The 22,820-nt window shown below is 34.9% G+C and overlaps 1 protein-coding gene across 1 annotated transcript in view; it reads left to right on the top strand.

Annotated features, from left to right (window-relative positions):
* Positions 1–22,820, top strand: part of LOC100811882 (nuclear-pore anchor) — a 36,115-nt gene that overhangs the window by 9,295 nt on the left and 4,000 nt on the right. The window contains exons 12-42 of the mRNA XM_006598165.4: positions 48–96; positions 598–701; positions 778–846; positions 1,164–1,304; positions 1,390–1,494; positions 1,592–1,705; positions 2,093–2,171; positions 4,221–4,273; positions 4,729–4,802; positions 5,726–5,828; positions 5,911–6,045; positions 6,146–6,244; positions 6,316–6,357; positions 6,443–6,496; positions 11,122–11,301; positions 11,392–11,439; positions 12,193–12,243; positions 13,395–13,478; positions 13,556–13,630; positions 13,721–13,905; positions 13,990–14,092; positions 14,938–15,054; positions 19,084–19,176; positions 19,796–19,954; positions 20,036–20,089; positions 20,847–20,960; positions 21,105–21,182; positions 21,456–21,605; positions 21,705–21,776; positions 22,440–22,595; positions 22,676–22,729. Of these exons, the coding sequence (XP_006598228.1) occupies positions 48–96; positions 598–701; positions 778–846; positions 1,164–1,304; positions 1,390–1,494; positions 1,592–1,705; positions 2,093–2,171; positions 4,221–4,273; positions 4,729–4,802; positions 5,726–5,828; positions 5,911–6,045; positions 6,146–6,244; positions 6,316–6,357; positions 6,443–6,496; positions 11,122–11,301; positions 11,392–11,439; positions 12,193–12,243; positions 13,395–13,478; positions 13,556–13,630; positions 13,721–13,905; positions 13,990–14,092; positions 14,938–15,054; positions 19,084–19,176; positions 19,796–19,954; positions 20,036–20,089; positions 20,847–20,960; positions 21,105–21,182; positions 21,456–21,605; positions 21,705–21,776; positions 22,440–22,595; positions 22,676–22,729 (2,994 nt within the window). The remainder of the gene's footprint in view (positions 1–47; positions 97–597; positions 702–777; positions 847–1,163; positions 1,305–1,389; positions 1,495–1,591; positions 1,706–2,092; positions 2,172–4,220; positions 4,274–4,728; positions 4,803–5,725; positions 5,829–5,910; positions 6,046–6,145; positions 6,245–6,315; positions 6,358–6,442; positions 6,497–11,121; positions 11,302–11,391; positions 11,440–12,192; positions 12,244–13,394; positions 13,479–13,555; positions 13,631–13,720; positions 13,906–13,989; positions 14,093–14,937; positions 15,055–19,083; positions 19,177–19,795; positions 19,955–20,035; positions 20,090–20,846; positions 20,961–21,104; positions 21,183–21,455; positions 21,606–21,704; positions 21,777–22,439; positions 22,596–22,675; positions 22,730–22,820) is intronic.

Here is a 22,820-nt window from a genome sequence, read left to right on the forward strand (position 1 = left end):
TCTATTATGTTAAAGATGATGCGATGTTATTTTATTGACTTCTTCAGGTTCTATATGAGTTAGAGCAGAAAGCAGAAGCAATTTTAGATGAAAGAGGTATATCTTTGTGTTGAATTGAATGGGTTTTTATTAAATATGCTGCTGTAAACTTAGAGAACACAAAGCCATTAAATCCCAATCCTACATTGCTCTCCTTAAAGTTTAACTAGAAAACAGAATGTAGATCTGCATCTCAATTGTACTGCATCGTTTCTTTGATTATATATATCTAATGTGATGAGTGAACCAATAGTGGGTGTTTGCTATTTTTGTCGTTGCTCCTGTTTATTGTCATTTTGGTGGTGGTAGTCTTGTTATCTAAAGATTTCATTTTGCACTGCTTGGGGAAAATTCACAAGGTTTTGATAATTCATTTTTTAATTTTAAACTGGCTGTGTGAATTTTCATGTTTCATTATGATGATTTTTCAAGCAGGAATCACTTGTGCTTTATTTCACTGTAGAGGAAAAGCTATGTTAGCATGGTCATTGTTGCATTGTTTGTTTATCATTGATGCTGTAGTTTTTCACTGAAATAGATATAATGGTGTGCTTGCAGTGGAACATGACAAGATGGCTGATGCATACTCCTTGATGAACCAAAAATTGCAAAACTCCCTGAATGAAAATTCCAACTTAGAGAAAACCATCCAGGAACTAAAGGTTTAAAACATAAAATACAGTTTCATTACCTTTATTTTTGTTTACATGTGGATTTGCTTAGGTGTATCTCTTGCAGGCTGATCTGAAAAGGCGTGAACGGGATTATAATCTTGTCCTGAAAGAAACTGATGACCTTCAAAAACAGGTAAACAGAAACACACTTTTTTTATATGTAACATTGTCACAGAATCATAGCGGATAGCTTCAAATAGCTTAACATCTTGTGTTAACAGAAGTACACTATACTATTTATATCTCTAACAAGCGTCAAGTAAATGATGGTTTTCTTGTGCTTGTTTAGAACCCAACACTTTTTAGCTTGTTAAGAAGTACTTTTATTACCAAAAAATTCTCTCTGGTTGGCCTTAATTTCTCTAACTGTATTATACTCATCAAGGTCATGATTGTATCTTCATTGCCTTGATTATGGTTCCTTATTAATTGACAATTGATTCTTTACAGGTTACAGTACTTCTGAAGGAATGCCGAGACATACAACTTCGTTGTGGCTCAATGGGGTATGATATTGTTGATGATGCTTCAAATATTGCTTCAAGGACAAGTAGAGAGACTGAAGCTGAAGATGTCATATCAGAGCACCTTGTAAGCTGTTTTTGGATTTATTTTGTCTCTTCTTGAACTTGTCTGTTACATTGTTACATGTGTTCATTTGAAATTTGGGATGTAGTTGACCTTCAAGGACATTAACGGACTAGTTGAGCAGAATGTTCAACTTAGAAGCCTTGTACGTAGTATTTCTGGCCATATTGAAAATCAGGAAGTGGAGTTCAAGGTTTGTTGGAAAAAAAATCTTCTGCTATCCTAATACATAAGCCTGCAAAGATCCTCAACCTCAAGTATTTGGTTGTTCTTGTCCTGTTAAATTGTAGGAGAAGCTTGAAATGGAACTCAAAAAACATACTGAAGAATCTGCTTCTAAAGTTGCAGCTGTTCTGCAGAGAGCAGAAGAGCAAGGTCACATGATTGAAGCGCTTCATGCATCTGTAAGTCTATATAACATAATGTTTTTGTTTTTAGTTCAAGATCTGTGACCCGGGGGAGGGGACATGGGTTTTGTTTGAGATAGGGGGAAATTACCTTAACAGGTCCCATGGGGATTAAAACAACTGACCCATAGAATGGTAACTTTAATGACTCAGGTTTGAACTGTTGATCAGATTGCTCTGACTTATAATGTTCCACCTCTTTGATAATTGTCATATTTTTTTTTTGTTATTATGAAAAATGATACCAACCTACTTTTTATTGTTGGGTGAATATCATGTGTTGAAAAAGGTCTGTCAAACAGTGTGTTACATGGTTACTAACAATCCTCGTTACCATACTATACAGGACTCTAAATTTGTACTTGTGATGTCTTCTTTTTGTAGGTTGCGATGTATAAGAGGTTGTATGAGGAGGAGCATAATCTTCATTTATCTCATACCCATTCCTCAGAAGCTCTTGCAGGTTTCATAACCATTAATTTGTTGGCATTTCCTTATAATCTTTCCCCCCCTCTTGTGCAATCAATTTTGAACGAGAACATGAGCTTTCAGAGTCTGTTAATAGTTATATTGTTTGAGATGAACATGATGCTTTGAATCCCCCACCCAAAGAAAACACCACAATAGAAAAGACATTTTGCAAAATCATCTTATTTCAATGAGGTTGAGATAGGGCACATCCAATGTAATTATCTCTATACATTCAAATTTCATAGAATGCAAAACTAGGCAGAAAAGCCTTGGGAAAAGATAGGATTAAACTGCCTTGTCTATTTACAGATTTTCAGCAGTTGGGGCTTTTCATAGGCTTCAATGTTTGAACCCTATGATATCTTAATGAAAACCAAACTAAAGCCAGACTGCATATTGTTTTGGCTATGGCATTTAAAAGGGTGGTCTTGTTTGATATATTCCATTTGTTCTCTCTAACTGCTTCAATGTTCCCATTTTATTTCTTTATTTTAATATTGTTTGCTCTTGTGATGTAACATCCCTTGTTCGTTGCTAAAGTTTTCTTATTCCAAAAATAGTTCTATTACTCATGTTAACACTAACTGCCTTTAATACTCATCAGTATTTCAATGCCGAGAGGTCTTGTAGATGGATCCTTGGACTGACCTAGCTTGAGGTTTAACTTATTTCTTCTTTGAAGGCATTATGATGTGGGGCAACAGAAAGTTATGGATTTTAATGGGCAAGAATTAGGGTTTCATGTTGAATCAAAGTAAGCAAATGAGTATATCAAAGAGTTATTGGATATAGGTAAACATCAAGAGGCTTTGCCATGATTAGCAGGAGGCTTAAATGTTTTGGTGCTATGAACGTACCAAGGGTTTTGTGTTTGATGTGTTTTAAGAAAAGTTGAAGAGGAGGATTGATAAGGGTTTGAGTGTTGGCTATTGTTAGTCTTTGGAAGAAGTTAGATTTGGGTAGCATAGAAATCTGAGTAAAAATAAAGTAGAAATTGAGAAATAGCAACAAAAGGTCTGTTCATCCCACTTGAGGTCCCTTGGACATTTTGTGTAAGACATTGAGAAGGGAGTAAAATGCTGCTCTACCTTATCTGGTCTCACAACAATTTAATGAATTCCATTTCCATGTAAGGTATAAGAAAATGAAAGCATTTAAAATTTTATATTTTGTATGGTATAAAAGAATGCAAGTATAAAACAAGAAAAAAATAGCTTCTGATCATATCGAAATTGAATTAATAAATATACTTTATCATTGATATGGTATGGACTTTCTGTGAGAATTTTTCTTTTTAATATTCCATTGAAAGCATACACAGTCATGAATACATTCTTCCTTCAGCAAAAAAGCATTAAAACTTTAAAATGCCTTCTGGGTTCAGATTTTGGAGATAATCCTGGTCACTTGGATATAAACTCTTGCCAAAGAAGAAAGAACATTAATGAATTGTGATTTATGATTCCTCCTGTGTCTTTTTTGTGTGTGTGGTTATAATAAAATGCTTATGGGTTCTGCCTTAAATTACTGGTCAATTCTTTGTATCTTTTCATGTTGGTTATGCTTGCTTGTTGGCAGAGAAATGTGTGTAATGCAAGTACATTGATTTAGTTTTTTGCTTGCTCAATTTGTTGTCCTCATGTGATCCATGTTTGGGCTTTCGGCTAGTTTTAGGTTGGCTATTGAGGACCTTGCACAAGCATGCTTTACCCTGGGCTGGGCTTGGCACCAGTTAATGAGACCACAGGCGGAGTTAGAATTTTGTTTTTAATTGAGTGTAATGGCATTGTGTAATCCATGTGGCCACCTTACCTAGTGGGATAAAGATATTGTTGTTGATTGGTTGTGCTTGTTTCCATAAGTATTTTTTGTTATATTGTGAAAAATGCTGATATGGATTGATTAATGATTTCTTAATGGATCTTTAGATCTGTAAGCTAATGCAGATTAACTTTGGTTCTTTGTTTGTTTATTGTCGGACAAGTGTCTGCCCCTTATACACTGCTGGCATCTTATATTTAATTGATTCTGAAATTTTCAGCTGTTGCGGCAGTTGGAAGAAACAACATTAAGACTTCAATTGAAAGTTCACAGGTAAAGATAGTGTTGGGACACTTTTGAGAAAAATACTTCTAATCTCATACTTCCTATCAAGGATCACCTTTGTCAAGAAAATTATGAATGGTTTTATGTGCCCTTTTATGCAAGAGCCCTTTGGGCTTGAAGTGTGCAGAATGCATAGGTCTCTTATTCCTTGTGCTGAAATTACACTTTTATATTGTGAAGAATATAAGGTTGTGTTAATTATGTAAAACTGGTTTGGTCATTACTTGATCTAAAATTATTGCCTAATCGTGTTATACTGCTTGACATCAAATCGTGTTATATTGTTTGACATTATTGTGTTGTAGCCCATTAATTTTCTTTCTGCTTTGACATCATGTAATGAACCAACTCTCCAATAGGCGTTAGGCTTTAATTATTCAGTGAATTCTCATGAAAGGTTCTTTATTTAACACTTGTATTGTGTGTTGTTTTCTTTATTGTAGGAGGCTGCTAAGAAGTCCCTGGAAAAAGCTGCTGAGCGTGTGAGATGCCTTGAGGATGATTTAGCAAAGTCTAGGTAAGGTTTCAAATTTGGTATATTTTCAGAAAAATGTTGCATCGGTGTTCATAATTTTTTTAGAAACATGGTTGCTATTAGTAATTCTGGATTTCTTATAAATACTACTATTATGCTTTTTTTTATCTGCTGTTATGTATTAATTTATTGTTTCTAATTGGCTGAAAAGAGAAGATTATTGTAGAAACTAAAGATCTACATTGTAAATTGCTTGCTTTTTCATTCATTGGTAACAATATATGATATAAGGATATAGACTTTAAGACAAATGGGTTGGGCTTAGGGCCCAACAACATAAAACAGAAATAACATATTCTAACAATTATAATAATCAACCTAATCATATCTACTGAATTTAACAGTAAAAGGTACATAGACTACTAAACTGCAGCATGGTACTATAAAGTTCCTGCTGTATACAGGGTCTAGGGAAGGGTCCATCCACAATGTGGGTGTATGACAGGTCTGTCTTACCTGACATGATGACAACTCAAACCTTGCACCTTGGCTTCCCTTCTTGATTACTGGTTACATAAAATAACATAAACTGCTTTTATAATTTTTAATCTGCTAACCATGGAGAAGTAATTTAAATACAGTTCTCAGAACTCTCAAAAAGTTGTTTGGTTTAAGTTGTAGTAAATGTAACAATGATTTTTCTAATTTCAGGTTATTTATTTTTAATCCTTTGTAACAATTAACAAAGTTTTTGCTTGTTCACGGAACTGTATTCCCTTTTTTATTCTTTGCTTCATATTATTTTCATTTTTTTAAAGCAATTATAACCAAGTAATCTTAATGCTCATTAGAGAAATAATATTTGGATAACTAAATTTTTTACATGATCCTTTTACAGATACCTACATGCTCTCTGTATATCATGTAATATATGGGGTTCTAAATCTGAAATTTTGTGTCTTCAGGAGTGAGATTATTGTATTACGATCAGAACGTGACAAGAGTGCACTTGAAGCAAATTTTGCTAGAGAGAAACTTAATGACATTATGAAAGAATTTGAACATCAGGCAATTACTTGTCCATAATATTAAGTGCTTTGTCCTTGTATATCTGTTGTACTAATTTATGAATTTTCGGATGACATTTTAGAAAACTGAAGCAAAAGGCATTTTAGAAAGAAATATTGAGTTTTCTCAGCTGGTTGTTGACTACCAACGAAAATTGCGTGAAAGCACTGAGTCATTGATTGCTGCTGAGGAGCTTTCGCGGAAACTTTCTATGGAGGTTAATAAATTATTCATTATAAATATTGGGCTATTTGTAGTTTTATGAACTTTTGAGCTGAGATGTACCTTTTTTTTATGGACCCGTACCATTATTTCAGCTGTCAGTTTTAAAGCAAGAAAAGGAAGTCATATCAAATGCTGAAAAAAGGGCATCCGATGAAGTTCACAGTTTGTCTGCAAGGGTGCAGCGTTTGCAGGTCAGCATTGCTGTAATTTTTCAATTTTCTTAAAATTGCATATTCTTACACAGTCTCGCTTGCTATTGCAGGCTAGTTTGAGTACCATACAGAGTACTGAGGAAGTTCGAGAGGTAGGTTATTATCATCAACTCGTGTTACTTTCATGTTTCTATAAAATTTCTATCTATATGATTCCTTTTTATTTGAAAAATGTAGGAAGCAAGAGCTGCAGAGAGGGTTAAGCAAGAAGAATATATAAAGAAATTGGAGGTGAGTTCTATTGTTTCCTTATAAATACTTCATATTAATTGGTTAATCACAATTTTGTTTCCTTTAAAGAGTGCTTGTTTGGTGGTACTTGAATGTAATGAGAGATATTTTTGGGTGAAATGCTTAAGTGTTTTCTCAACACTCAGCTTCTCTTATATATATCAAAGGAAGCTTTTACAGAAAACTCAGAACAGAGCAGATACAAAAAGTAAAAAAGAAGAACAGTAGCCTAGTACAATAGTTAAGCATTAAGCATTAAGCTTGGTGCATATGATTTATATGCTCCAGCTTGAGGGTGAATGTTAGAAAATAGGTTTCATTCAGATGCTTAATGCTCTGAATCTGTTATTTCCATACTAACTATATGGTCTATAGTACCTCTGGTACTCTTTTTCATATTTATATATAATTAATTTTGCTGAGCAAAAAAAAATATGCACCAAGCTTGGAGCATAAAAACTGAATCCTAGGTCTCCTCAATGACTTAGTCAAAATATCTGCAATTTGATCATTAGTGCTAATTTTTTCAGTACTAATTTCCTTAGCCAACAACTTCCCTCGAAAGTGATAGTCAATTTCTATGTGTTTGGTTCTTTCATGGAATACTGAATTAGAAGCAATATGAAGTGCATCTGCTGAACTTCACAAAATTGAGTTCTTGGAGGAGTTGTTTGACCCACATCAGTTCACAAGTGGCTGAAGCCATGGCCCTATATTCAGCTTCTACACTAGACTGAGCAACAACATTTTGTTTCTTGCTCTTCCAAGAAATCAGATTTCCTCCTTGGAATACACAATATCCAGTAGTAGAGTGCCTGTTTATAGGAGAGCCTGCCCAGTTAGCATCTCAATACCCAGTAACATGGGCATCTCAAACAATTATAAATATTATGGGAATTTCTGGTAGATCTAATACCTTACCTAATATTATGGGAATTTCTGCTTGGAGACTCACGTTGTCCATTCTGCGGAGTTGAGGAGGAGAGTGCAGGTCACCTATTCTTCTTGTGCAGCAAGATCATTCCAATTTGGTGGGAATCTTTGTCTTGGGTGAATCTGTCGGGTGCTTTCCCAAACCACCCAAGGTCCCACTTTCTTCAACACATTGGTGAAGACATAGAAGGAATGAGGTCTAGAAGATGGAAATGGTGGTGGATGGCATTAACATGGACCATTTGGAAGCACAGGAATACTATTATCTTCTCAAATGGTTCATTCAATGCCAATGGAATCATAGATGATGCAATTTTCTTACTATGGACGTGGCTCACAAATTTAGAGAAGGATTTTCATACACATTATTATTACTGGTCTTCCAACATCAGAGCAGGCTTCCTAAATAGAATAGGATAGAATATTAGTGCAGATTTCTGTATAACCTATATGATATTTCAGATTGGCCCAAACTGTGTTGGGACCAAATCTGGAATGATATTTGTATTGTCAGTACCTCTGGTACTCAATTAATATATAATACTATGTTTGCTGATAAAAAAAAAAAAACCTAAGAGCAATTGGCCACCTGGAGTCATCATCCGTTTGAATCATTGTACGGATAGCTGAAGGTGACATACACGAAGTAGAGGACTCTCCATGTGACATAGGACTAGATAACTCTCTCTGTGTCTCATACCAGTGAGTAATGTGAGGGATGAAGTGGTGTGAGGTGATGAAGAAGGGTTTGAAGGGCTTGTTGGAGAGGTGGCTTGACTTGTGTCTGTAATAGGGATTTCATGAACTAGAGGCAATTGTGGATCAAGGGATGGGGCAGGTAAAACTTGTTGGACAGAATTGAAATCTTGCATCGAAGAAGAGAAAAAGGGAGTTTCTTCAAAGAAGGTGACATTTGCAGACATACAGTACTGTCTAGTGAGTAGCAACAACACCCTTTTTGTAAATGGGGGTAGCCAAGAAAAACATATTTAATGGCCCTTGCAAATAGCTTGTCCCAACCTAGAGAAACATCACAAACAAAACAAGTACAGCCAAAAATACGAGGGGAGACACGAAATAAGGGTTCATTTGGAAAGAGAATCGAGTAAGGAATTTATTCTCAAGAGATGAAGATGATATTTTATTAGATAAAAATAGGCAGCAAGGATGGCATCACCCCAATGATGAACACGGACATTTGCACCAAGCAATAAGGTACATGTAGTTTCAACCAAGTGTCTATTTTTTCTTTTAGCTATACCATTTTTCCGTGGTGTGTGGGGACATGCGGACTGATGTAAAATGCCTTGTGTGGTTAAAAACGAAGCAAGATTAGAGAAGAAATATTCTTTGGCATTGTCACTGATGAGAATCTTAATTACTTTTCCAAATTGGGTCTTAATTTCATTAAAGAAAGACATGCATATAGGTAAAGTTTAGATCAATCTTTCATTAAATAAACCCAAGTACATCTAGAGTATTCATCAATGAAGGTAACAAAATATCTGAAACCAAAAGATGTGACATGGCTTGGACCCCAAATATTAGAGTGAATAGTGGAAAAAGCAAAGTTACATCTTGTTTCAGTTCTCTTAGGACAAGAGGACCTAACATGTTTTCCTAATTGACATGAGTGACACTCTAAGACTTGAAGCTTGCTGAGATTAGGAACCATTTTCTTCAACTTTGACAAATGTGGATGACCCAAGTGATCATGCAAAAGTTAGGAGATGGAGATGCAAAACAAGACACAGGCAGGCTGGTTTCAAGATAGTAGAGGCCTTTGGATTCATGTTCTACGCCAATCAACCAACCCATACCACACTCCTGTATGACAAAGGAATCAACATCAAATGTTACAAAACAATTTAATGATTTTGTCAATTGACTAAGAGAAACTAAGTTGAAAGGACAATTAGGAACAAAAAGAACTGGATCCAAGTTTAAAGAAGAAATGGAGACTTTGCCGACTCCTCTAGAGGCGACTTTGGTGCCATTTGCTAGGGTGATCAGATGAGGAAATTTTGGAGGAGACATAGAGAGTCATTACCAGAAATATGATCAGAAGCACCTGAATCAATTACCCATGGATCTTGACTATCCACAGACTGAGAAATGCTAGCTGTTGAAGTACTCGGGCCTGAATATGATTGAGCTTGACTGTTGGACTTCAATCGAAGGTATTCTTGGTACTCCTCTTCAGAAAACTTAGGATCAAGTATTTCTGATTTGGTGACATTTGCTGTTTTATCAGGCCAGTCAATTATGTAGTAGCATTTGTCTTGGGTGTGGCCCTGCTTCTTGCAATGTGAGCATTGTAGGTATGAATTTGTGTTTCTACCACCACGTCCTCCACGATCCCCTCTTCCTCTAGTAGACACCATTGCTGAAGATTCAGAATGCTCAAGCGAGTTTCCAATCTTGGGATGGGAACACAAAGAAGACGTGTCATGGGGCTATCCATTGAAGGAACTTCTTGAACAGTCAGAATTTGATCATGAATACGATCAAAATCTGGACTCATGACATGTAAGGCCAGCACCATGTCATGCTTCCTTTGCATTTCCTCCACTGAGTCAGCATCTAAGAGCATATTTAGTTCTTCAACTGCAGATTGAATTTGAGCAACAAATGAGGTCATATCATGATCTGTTTGCTTATAAGATGTCAACTTGGCAGCTGCATCATACAATCTCTGAATGTCATTGGCATAGATCTTTTGGGCTTTTTTTCAAAAAGAGCAACAAGTTTTGAAGCACCTCAAGGTTCCTAAGATATTTGGCTCCACAGACAGCCACAACAAGGCACAAAACTGGAAGTCAAGCCTTTTCATTGTTCCTGACTTTCTGCCGGTACTTTAGTGAAATCTTTCTCCAAGTGGTCATGATGCCCTTGGCCAAGGAACCAAAGTTCCACAGATGCAGACCAGGACAATTTACTACCACTCAGCTTCTTTGAGGTTATGACAGGTGTCCCAGAGAAAGAAACTGTGGGACCAACAGAAGAAGTTGTAGAAGAGGTTGTAGAGGCCATCTTATAACAAGGAGGAACTGTGCAAACCAAGACGTCGAACACCCCAAACAGAACCTTCATGAAAGGTTCCAACTTGAGAACCCAACCCAACAGTACTGATGAGAGATAATGAAGATCCAGGACCAGATCTAGGTCCAGGGAGATCCGCGAGATGTTTTGTATTGTCGCAGCAAGTTTCCAACCAGTAGAGGGCGGCGTGTGGACTTCACAAGCCAAGCAGAGGGTTTTGGACAAGCGGCACGTGGAGGTGCTTTTGGATGTGCGATTTGCAGGGTTAGGTCACATTCATTGAGGCACACCAAACCTTGGGTTTGACAGATATTTTGCTGGTGGCCGTGGTGTATGGCGGCCGGAGGTAGCAAACTGTGGCATTGGTGATAATCAGGCAGAGCGGGATCATTCCCGCTCTGATACTAACTTGAATATAATGAGAGATATTTTTGGATGAAATGCTTAAGTGTTTTCTCCACACTCAGCTTCTCTTATATATATTAAAATTAGCTTACAAAGGAAGGTTTTACAGAAAACTCAGAACAGAGCATATAAAAAAAATCAAAAAGAAGAACTGTAGCCTAGTACAATAGGGATATAATAACCTATTTTCTAACAGTGTTTTTCATGATTTTTTGTTATGTTTATCATAAATTCTCACTTTTCAGAGGGAATGGGCTGAGGCCAAGCAAGAGTTAAATGAAGAGCGGGAAAATGTGCGGAGATTCACATCAGATCGGGACCAAACACTAAAAAATTCTTTGAGACAGGTTGAGGATATGAGCAAAGAGTTAGCTAATGCATTGCGTGCAGTTGCATCTGCTGAATCAAGGGCTGCTGTTGCTGAGGTACATGTTTTTGTTTGCTCTCTTTTGTATACCTTATTCTTCTCCAAGTCTTCACAAATGGTAAAGATTAACTTCAAGCTCTATACACAGGCAAAACTCTCTGGTCTTCAAAGAAAGATGGGTTCCACAGATGACAAGGTATGTTTCTGTGATTGGTTTTGTTAATTTGTGAAGTGCTGCTGATGGTTTGCCTTTGAGAACTATTAGGGTTAACACTCTATGTTTTAGTGTGTAGAACTTTCATTTGAATATCATTTCCATTTTGCAAGTAAAAATGTTTCTGGGCATTTTAAGACTCCTATTTTTCATTGAAAGAAGAAATTTATTAGATGTGATAGAAATCAAGAATGACCAAGAATCTGAGAGACACAGGAGAATGTTAATGAACAGTTTACAATGTGATATATAATTTTCTATTCTGTGTATCTGAATGAATTGACTGAACTTCTAACAGGTTCTTTAGCATTCATAGTTGGTATCATTACTCGGATTCCTAACTGAAATCTAATGATTGAAACTGATTGCTAGCTATGCTGACAGCTTGGCAAGCTACACATTGCAGTAAAAAGGGCAACCTTGTGGACGAGACTCTCCCCTGAGGTCTGGGGAGAGTAATGTATGCAGCCTTACCCATGCAAATGCAGGGGCTGTTCTTACCAATATTAAAACTCTAATCCATCTGCTTCTCTATGATTTACTGATAGTATCTACATGCCACTCCTTATGGTCAAGTATCTTGTTAATTACGGATAGATTCATGACGTGTTATATAACTGCTTGAAACTTAGTGTTTTGCATCCATCCTATGGAAGTCTAATTTTAGTAAATTTGCTTCCATGCACTCATAATATTTATGCTCTTAATTCTAACTTACTGTATTATTTAATGTAGCTTGTTGAAATAGGTGGAGTGAGTGGATCTTCCACTTTGTCAAGTGATGAGGTGGGCATACATTTTTACATATCAATTTCACTTTATTCTTACACATTTTCTTGTGCAATGTTATGAAAAATTTGAAATATACCAATCTGTTGAGATTATTGAAGTGTGCACAGTAGTCAGTTAAGTATATAGTATGGGTAAATGACAAGACCTTGTGTGGGGACTCTTATATTCCCCCAGAAAAGATGTGTGTTTTTAGGGGTGTGTGTGCAAAATTGACTATTCAATGATCAGTTAGAATTGTTCCCGATCTCATTGCCCTCCTTTGATGCAATTGATGTAATATATGATGGAGTAACTTTTCATTTCCAATAATTTGTTTATTGTAAAATTAAAATTTGGTTTGTCACTTCATAATAAGATCCTGTTTCTTGCTGGCTAGATTTGTCTTTGATGGAAAAGAATTCCAGTTTCAATGTCACAAATTGAATTAGGGTTCTTGAGTCATTGTAAAACTATGGATGGTAAACCCTTTGCAAGATCTGGAATGACTGTAATAGAGACTTAAAAGGAAGTTGGAATTGTACCTATTAAGATGGTATAATTGCACCTTGAATGATTTGGACACGTGAGACTTTAGCAATAGAGGTGTTAGAAGAGTTGATAAGTTGTAGTCCATTAACTAGGAATGGGCCACAAAAGACAGACTTAAGTGAACCCACGAAAAGGATTCAGATCTAAATGATCTCTTGGAAGATTTCTTTTTGGACAGAATGCAGTGGTGTCACTTGATATATGTAGCTGATGCATAGTGTAGAAGGGAATGAGTTCTAAGATAAATGGAAATAAATCAAATGAAATGTACCACTGCTATTTATTAAGAATTACTGCACTGTTTAGACAGTGAGAAACTGAGAGAAAGTAAGCCAGAGAGAGAACAGGTTTTTTGAAAAGGATTTTCTTAAACAGTTTGCGAAGACTCTACAGTGGTGATCAATTTAAGAGAAAGAACCTAAACAATGTTATTAACTATAACTAAAACAGCTACAATGTTGTGCTATCTCTAATATCTGAAACAAGTTGTGCAAGAAATGATTTGCATGAGCACCCCTTCTACTTTGTTTTCTGTTTAATTTACTCTGCAATAATTAGATTTCTTCACACTATACTTGTGATTGTGTTTGACATCCCCCACCCCCAACTTAATCTAGGTTGTTGCTGAATTGCAAAAGGCAAAAGACGAGATTGAAAAGTGGAAAGAGGAAGCGCATGCCAACAAAGCTCACATGCTGCAGGTTATTATTATTTTTCAAACAATTTATATTTAATTTGTAATTAAACTAACTGCCTGTGCTTAAATTTTACAATGAAGTATAAGAGCATTGCTGAGGTGAATGAAGATGCATTGAAAGAGATAGAAAAGGCGCATGAGAAGTTTAAAACAGAGGTATTCTAGCATATTGAATCTTCAAATATGTTTTCCAGTCAATTTTGATATTGTACTTAATGTATTTTGTTTGTCTTGTTAACAAAATAGGCTGACAATGGAAAGAAAGTTTTGGAATCTGAACTTAACTCACTTAGAGAGAAGATGTTAGAGATTGAAAATGAATCTTCTTTGAAATATGAAGAAGTTGCTTCTGAAACTGTTGGAAAGGAAGAGGCTCTTACATCTGCTATGGCTGAAATCACAAATCTTAAAGAAGAAATTTTAACCAAATCGTAAGTTGTATTATGGTGCTGCTCTGTTAAATTTACTGCTAGTTTGGTTTCTCGCATCTCTTACATTTTTTTTGCGCTGTGTAGTTCTCAAATTTCAGCAATGGAAATTCAGATCTCAGGTTTAAAAGAAAACCTGGACAGGGAGCATCAGAAATGGCGGGCAACTCAAACCAATTATGAAAGACAGGTACATGGTTCTTAAAATATGCTTACTTGATTAAACTGTTGCATGATGATTTTGCTTGGCCGTCTGATTTTTGACCAATCTCATTTTAACATATTGGTTTGACTGATATTATAGTATTTAGATTCAACTAGCTGCAAAATATTTAATTTGATGTTGGTTTTTGTTCATTGATTGTGAGAGTTATATCACTCAGTTTTTTAGGAGTTCCTTTTATTTGTCTTTTATGTATTTTTCTTTTGTTTTGTCCATAGTAGTTAATAATGGCCGCATTGGCGGTGGGGCGGTGCAATGAAGGTGGTACATAATTATATATTAATAAAAGATATATAAATAAAAATGTAATAATTTAATAAAATGAATATAATAATAAGAATTATAAAATATATAGTTAAAATAGCGGCCATCCCACTATCCCATTTTTGGGATCGGCTGCTTAACGTCATTATCTGGGACAGACTACTTAATGTATTCCTATATCACTGTCTTTGTTGAACATATATTTTACCCTGTGACCTTTTGGATTCCTACATCACTTTGTTTATCAAATAAAATTTCTTGTCAAATAAATTAATAATTTGGCTGCTTAATGTGCTTATGAAATTTGAGAGAAAGTAAAATAGTGTTTATCATTGATCTGAAAAGATTAGACAAAGTCAATACAATGGAGTACGAATGCTTTAATAATGCTGAAATTCATTCATTGTTGTCTGAGTTATTAATCTTTGAGGATGTGAATGTTTTTTCTAAGCAATTTCTGAAGCTGTTGGATATAACATATTGGATTACCTTTGCTTATTTCGATTTCTTTTCATTGTTTATAATCTTAGATGTTTCTTGTTGTTTAGGTTGTTCTCCAGTCCGAAACTATTCAGGAGTTGACAAAAACATCTGAAGCACTAGCCTTGCTGCAGGAGGAGGCATCTGAATTACGGAAACTAGCCAATACTCAGAAAATTGAAAATGTAAAAAATTTCCTATTCAATTCATAATATAGATTTATTATCTGTTTCTTTTTCAATTCTTTAGCACCAGTACATTTAATTTTTCTTTCTGTTTTGATTTCTAGTTTCTGAGGTGTTTATTGTAGCCCTTATGATACATTTGTTGATTGCCATCAATTAAATATCTTCTACTGCTTTGCTTCTTGAGTGTCAAGCAGTTTTAAGAGGATTCAATAGCTTAAATCCTAGTGACTTTTTTTTCCCATGAATTGTTTATTAATTCTATTTGAGGTTAGACACACATGTACCCAAGAATAAAAGAGTAGTTGCTTATTTTGTAAGTTATGAGTGGACATGTTCTAAAATGAAGCATTTGGTTTTAGTTATTGATGGAGAAAAAGAGATGAAAGATAATCAAAAGTTGAATTGTTATTGACTGAGATGCATTATAATTTATTGTTTCATTTGTTATATGTATGCGTGTATAACCCATTGTACTAACCCTTCTCTATGCTAATAATCTAGCTAACTAGTGAAACAAATCATTATAGGAGAAAGAGGAAATAGCAAAATGAATCCTAAAGGATAATTTAAGATATGATAATATATTTTCTTATATTCTAACACTCTCCCTCAAGTTAAAGCTTAATCAGCTTTGAGCTTATTGCACATAATCTTTTTTCTTGTATGGAAAACAAACTAGCCCTAAATCTAAAGGTTAGGGCTGGAGCAATCTAGAAATTGAGCACAACCACCAAGCAACTAGAGGGACACAACTAACCAACGTGGGTTGGGTATAGTGGAAGGGGCGTGTCCATCACACTGCAGCGAACCAAGGTTCAAATCCCTGCTGTGAGAGGTGTCCACATTTAGTGTGTGGCTGTACCTTGAACAAGATTGCCTCCAGAAGAAGATACCCGTGAGAAACAAAAAAAGGGAAGGGGGGGGGGGGGCAACTAACCCTGCACATCAACCAAACAAGGGAGGGGGCTCAACAAACCAAGTGCAGTAGCAAACAAGGACATCAGAAGCAATACACAGTTCCCAAGCAATCAAAATGAGAGGGGCATAACAAACAAAAAATGAGGCAGCAGCCACCACATGTGGATTTTTCAAGAGATATTCAAAGACCAAACTAGGTCAACAAAATCAGAGAGCGCTGAACAGTAAAGCAAAAACTTTGGGGTGCAGCCAAAAATCCATGTGAGGCAGTGGATGTTGTGGAGTAAAACAAAAAGATGAAATTGCTGGAGGAGATGCACCCAAAAAGAGGTCTGAAATTGAGGATTTGAGCCCAAATCTGGACGAAGGCCACAACAGAGCATCAACTGTGGTGGCAAAAAAAGGGAGATTTAAATTTGTCAGAATAAGGATACAACGCAAATAAAAGAGGACTTCTTGGAATTAAGGGGAAAGTTATTGATAACTGAACAATTTCATATTTTTAGGATCATGACAGTGAAATTGTAGACCGTAGGTTGTGGAGGGATGATGGTATTGCTATGATACCATGTTGAAGTTATATAGTTTTTGATAGAGGGAGAAGAAATGATGAAAATAAATAAACTGAGTTGTGGCCTCTTTTGGGACTGCATTAATTGCAGCCTGAAAGGTGATGGTTTAATCTCACATTGACTAAAGATATGACTTAAATAGAGCTGATAGAGCTTGGTTAGTTGTCACCTTACGATAGAGCTATCAAAATGGGTTGGTCCTGTCTGTTGGACCTGATTTACCTCGACCCATCTTTTAAACGGGCAAATCCAATTTGACTCACTTAAAGTTGATTCCAAAAATAAGCAGTGTGGCCCGGCCCACCACAGATTGTGGGTTAAATGGGTTGGCCCACCAATCCACCTAAAATAAAAGAAAATTCAACAAAAAAATCAATTTTTTAGAAAAATAAATTTGAATGAATTAGAAAAACATTAGTTAAATTAAATTTTTCATTATCCACACACCACAACAAGACATTATCACAAGCTAGAAGTCTAGAACTATAATAACAAAAACTTTAAAAATAGTCTTGAACAAAACACTAAATAAAACAAAATACTAAGAGTGTATTTTAGGTGAGTTTTACACTTTCTAATTAAATGAACAAAATACTTTAAAGTCTTAAAAAAGTATTATAAAATACTAATATGTTATTTTTTAGGTGGGTTAATTGGGCCAACCTGACCAACCATGGGTTCAACCTGGGTGGGTCAGTTCAAGTTTTAGATCCTACTGTAAAATTTCCCCTTTTTTGGGCCCCACCCAGTCCGGACCTGTGGTGGGCCAGGTTGACCTTTGGGTTATGGCCCATTTTGACAGCTCTTCCTTACGAGGTGGTTTTGTAGGGTTGCATTAAGCCCTACACACAAATTCTAAAAGATACTAACTCAAATATTTGCCAATTAGGAAAGCGGATAATGATAGGAGAGATCTAAACTAGTCAAACTCAAAACAATAATACAACACGATAGAGGACTTCTTGGAATTGAGGGTTGAAAACAGAACAATTCCATATTTTGAAAAACATTGACAATGTTGTCATAAACCACTGGTCATGGAGGATGGTATTGCTATGATACCGTGCTGAGTTATATAGTTTTAGATATTGAGGAAGAAAAAATTATTAAAATAAATAAACACTGAATTGATTTTGTTGGAAAGCTGCCTTAATTGCAGTCATCCCTAGCCTGTATTGTTTGTGGCCTCGTTGGACTGCATTAATTGCATCCTTAAAGTTGGTGGTTTTGTCCCACATCGACTAGAGATATGGCTTAAATATAGCTTATAAAGATTGGGCAGCCCTCACCTTGCAACCTGGTTTTGTGGGGTTGCATTAGGCCCTAAAATATGAACTCAAATATTAGCCAATTAGGAAAACAAATCATGATAGATGATTTCTAAACTAGCTGGATTAAGAATACAACACAATGCTGAGCAAAAAAAAAAGAATACAACACAATAAAGGACTTTTTGGAATTAAGGCTAAAGTTATTGAAACAAAACAATTCCTTATTTTTAGGATACATTGAAATTGTAAATCACACGTCATGGAAGATGGTATCGTTATGATACTATGAAGTTATACAATTTTAGATATCAAGGGAGAGATTACATATTGAGGAAGAAAAAAGTGATAAAAGACACATAAACGCTGAATTGATATTAATTCAAATATTAGCTAATAAGGAAAACTATTCTTGATAAGATAAAGAAATATGGTGGCTAAAGGATGTGATAAGATATTTTCATATAATCTAGTTAAGTACCATTAATCCTAGGAATTGTGCTGATAATGTACATACAACATTATAGTGTGATTTATACATCCAGAATGTAAGATGGTGATTGATTATTATTTTTTATTTTAACATTTCTAGCTATATATTATAGTTGCCCAATCAGATATCCCACATTGACTAGTGGTGTGACTAAAATAAAGAATTTAAGTGGGGGCATCCCTCACCTCTTGATCTTGCTTTGGGGTTATTTTAGGTCTAAATCTAAATTCTAAGATGGTATTATAGCATATCCTAACAATTGCTTTTGAGCCTATTGGACCACCCATTATTGGATCACTTGTCGATGTCTAGTCCTGCAAATTTCACGCTTGAAATGTCTAGTACAAGACATGACAGGTGTGTGATGCAGATCCCACATCTAGGAGTAAAAGTAATGTAGCACAAATAGAACAAGGTACAAAGAAGAATAAAGCTTGAGTCTTTTGAGAGTAATAAGAAGCAACCTGGCCCCAACATGTTTACTCTTTCGCATTGGGCCAAGCTCTTTCTGATATTGCTAATTCCTCTTGATATATAATTTATTATTGCTTGAGGACATGTCGATGTGAGCTTTGGAAAACAAATATGAAGGAAATGTTTATTGATATACTGTTTGCTTCCGCACTTGTCATTTTCCCCTTCAACCTTGAATACTTGCTACTTTGCCTTTTTTCCCTTGTTCTATGTTTTGTCTCTGCATATTTTTTATGGGTTGCTTTTCATATCATGAATATAAATCTGACAAGTTTTAAATTACAATTTGTGTGTTTAACAGAATGAACTAAAGACTAAGTGGGAAGATGAGAAGGCACAACTAGAAAAGTCTAGGAATGATGCTGAGAAGAAATACAATGAAATCAATGAACAGGTGATTCAGAATATCTTTCTTGACTATTTTTTATGTGCTTCAGTACAAAAGGAAACTTTTGCAGTCAACTGTTGATTATGCATTATAGATGGTTACATACCAGGTTTATTTGCATAGCTTTATTATGTTAATAAAATATTGAATCAATGCTACATGATTGTTGCTTACTGTCAAAATTTTTTGGTCTCTAATTTGATTCATCTGGGAAATGTGTTATTAATATTCTAAATGTTATTAATATGCAACTGGTATGGATATTATTTGAGTTTATCTGGGATTGGACAATGTTGCTCACTGTATGTCTTTTCATTTTCATTTTCTTGTGTTAATTTCCTCTTTTCTTTTTTGGAGGATTCCTTATCCATATGTTGGTTTCCCCGTCTTAATTTTACTTTTTTCTCATCTTTTCAATTGCATTTGTTTTGGAGAATTAGGTATATATTTTTGGAAAATTTTCCATGGCGGGAGATGCATTGTTGATTTGTATGCTGAGGATTTTTATTGCATAGAAGTCAGAACTATATATGGCATGATGTTTGCTTGCTGTGATTTCCTACATCTACTATTGTGCCGTAATAGTTGATATCATTCTATTAAATAATTTTTTCTACATTTTCAGAATAAAATACTACATAGCCAACTTGAGGCTTTTCATATTCAATGGGCCGAGAAGGAGCGTAATGCTGCTGGTATTTCATCTGGAAGTAGTAGTGCAGATGCCTTTGGTGATGCTGGTCTTCAAAACGTGATTAATTATCTCAGACGTTCCAAAGAAATTGTACATATCTGTGCCTTGTTAAATTCCCTTCTATCTGTATGTTCATCTCATGGTTATCTAATAGTGTCTCTTTTTTTACAGGCAGAAACAGAAGTTTCGTTGTTAAAACAAGAGAAGCTGCGATTACAGTCACAGGTAAAATTATGTATTTCTTTCTTATGTTTATTCCAAGATGAAGGATAAATTATTTAAGTATTCATTATTAATATTTATATTAAATTATTCTTATATTCATATTATGGGTTATTACCTAATATATTATTCCAAATTGCACCAGTTGTCTGACACGAGTAATACCTTCTCTTTCAATCTTCATATAATTATCTTTACAGATAGATTTATCTGTAACTCAACCCAGTCTCTTATCCAGTCGCTATTTCTCTGCAAATTTGAAGTGGTGATAGTTGTATTTTTGTTTTTTAAGGATTTGTGGATGGGGATTGGATTTTGGTATTATATTTCTTGCCTTTTTTCTGTATAACTTATCCCATAAAAAAATTCCCAACTATGGTTTCAAAGAGATTGAATATCTCTATTGTTACTGGTGCCTGAGGCCCTGGATGTGGACGTTGCTGTATGTTTTGTTTCTGACGCTATTTAACAGCTGCCTCTCCCCTTCTAATGTTCACTGCCAAAAAGAGCTAATATATTGTTTGGTTATACAAAATCAATGGTAAGAATAGTCTTTTGCTTTTTCATGTTTATGCTGGCATTTGAAACTCATTTGGATATAAAAGACTTCATTTTATTATTTATATTTGGGAATGATCCTGTTCATGTGAAAGGTCCTTATAATAAACTTGACTTTTGAATTCAGTTTCTTTTGACCATCTATGAATTTATTCTGTGTATTTAGTGTTATAACCTTATTGGATCACTTGATTCTCTGTAGCTTGAGACTGCTTTGAAGGCAGCAGAGTCTGCACATGCATCACTAGAAACTGAGCGTGCAAAATCAAGATCATTTTTGTTTACCGAAGAAGAGTTCAAAGCATTGCAGCTTCAGGTTGAGAATCCTATCATCAGAATCCACTTTTCTTCATTATCCATGGCTTGTTTCTTGATGACATAAGTTGATATTTTTAACTGAAGTGTTTCCTAATGATGTTGTGTTTAATCCAATGAGCTGATTTTTTAAAATCATTTGCAGGTCAGAGAAATGAACTTACTTCGTGAGAGTAACATGCAGCTCAGGGAAGAAAATAAACACAATTTTGAGGAATGTCAGGTATACGGCTTTGCCAATTACGTATTCCCATTTTGTTGTTATTTCAATATACAAAGTTCAATAAAGCATTGCATACTAATAAGCTAGGAAAAAAGTTTTTGTATTCCTCCCATCTCTCCTTCCTCTTCTATACTATATCCTGCTTCATAAAATTATCTGCGTTGACTTGTCATAATAACATGATGTAGTTTGTTAGTTGAAATATACTTTGGTAAAATCTGTTGCATTGTTTAGTGTTTTCCTGTTACTGATACACAACTTTCTTGGCCTTAGAAATTGCGTGAACTGGCACAAAAGGTTAGAGCTGAGACAGAGAACCTAGAGAATCTCCTGAAGGAAAGAGAAATTAAGCTTGATGGCCATACGAAAGAAATTGAAACCCTAAAAATGGAAAAAGATCATCTCAATAAGAAGGTTACTGAGGTATTTTCTTTCCAAACCTTAACAAAATATTTGTTATAAATGTATTATGGTGTCTTTGATCTACATTCTTTTTCTAAATTTTTTTTGTTTTCTTTTCAGCTGCTTGAAAGGAGTAAAAATGTTGATGTTGAGGATTATGATCGAGTGAAGAAACTTGCTAAAGAGATCCAGGTTGTTATATTAACATAAATTGTTCATTTTAATGAATATTCAGGCTTCTGTCAACCTTGAAGTTGTCTAGCACCGTTTATCATTTAATACATGTTTGGTGTTCCTTTTCTTATACATCAAATCTGTTATCTAAAGTTGGCTTGTTTAGTAAAGATTACTTGGTTATCAAACTTGGTCTGCCTATTCAAAAACTACTATGAACTCTATCCTAAATAAAATCATGCAATTTTGAAGATCTATGGTAGAATTGAGATTCAAATTGTTCTTTCTGGACTTTTGTTTCTCCTTCCGTTGTCTACTTTTTTATCACTCAATTAAGCTTAAAGAGGAAGAATGAATCAAGCAATCTTTGTTTTGTCAATCCTCTTATCCTTTTCAAATTTTAGTTTTGTGTTGCTATTTTCTTAATTGCTGAACAGCACATAGAGGAGAACATATAATTTCATTCCCAAAATTATAACTATATTTGGAATACCAATGGAGCTAAATATCAGATTGAGCAGTTTTGAAATTGCCAAGAAACTTCAAGTTTTCTTAGATAGATAGATACACAGAGAGAGAGAGAGAGAGAGCATTGTTAGATTTCTATTTATTGTACTCAATTTGAAGTGAGATGTCATTATCGTTTCTAGAATTTATCATCTTTATATTTTATCTCATCAGGATAAACTAAGAGAGAGGGATGCTCGGATTGAGGAAATTGGTAAAAGTCTATCAGAAAAGCAGGATTCTGTTTCATCCCTAGAGAAAGATCTTTCAAACTGCCGATTGGAGCTTGCAGAGAGAGAGAAGAGAATTAATGACATTCTGCATAATGAGGTCTCTGAGATACTCTCTATCTTTGATGTTTGGAGAAATATTTTCTTTATTAACATTTTGTTGTTTTATGATTAAAACAGGCTAACCTAAAACTTGATTCAGAGAAGCATAGGAAACTGCTGGCTCAGTTTAAGGTGCATGGAAATTCTTATTTTGGAAAATAGATAGAGTACTCTGGATAATTGTATATTCCTTTATATATATATATATATATATATTTTTTTT

Source organism: Glycine max, chromosome 15 (genome assembly GCF_000004515.6).
Source record: "Glycine max cultivar Williams 82 chromosome 15, Glycine_max_v4.0, whole genome shotgun sequence".
NCBI classification, from domain to species: domain Eukaryota; kingdom Viridiplantae; phylum Streptophyta; class Magnoliopsida; order Fabales; family Fabaceae; genus Glycine; species Glycine max.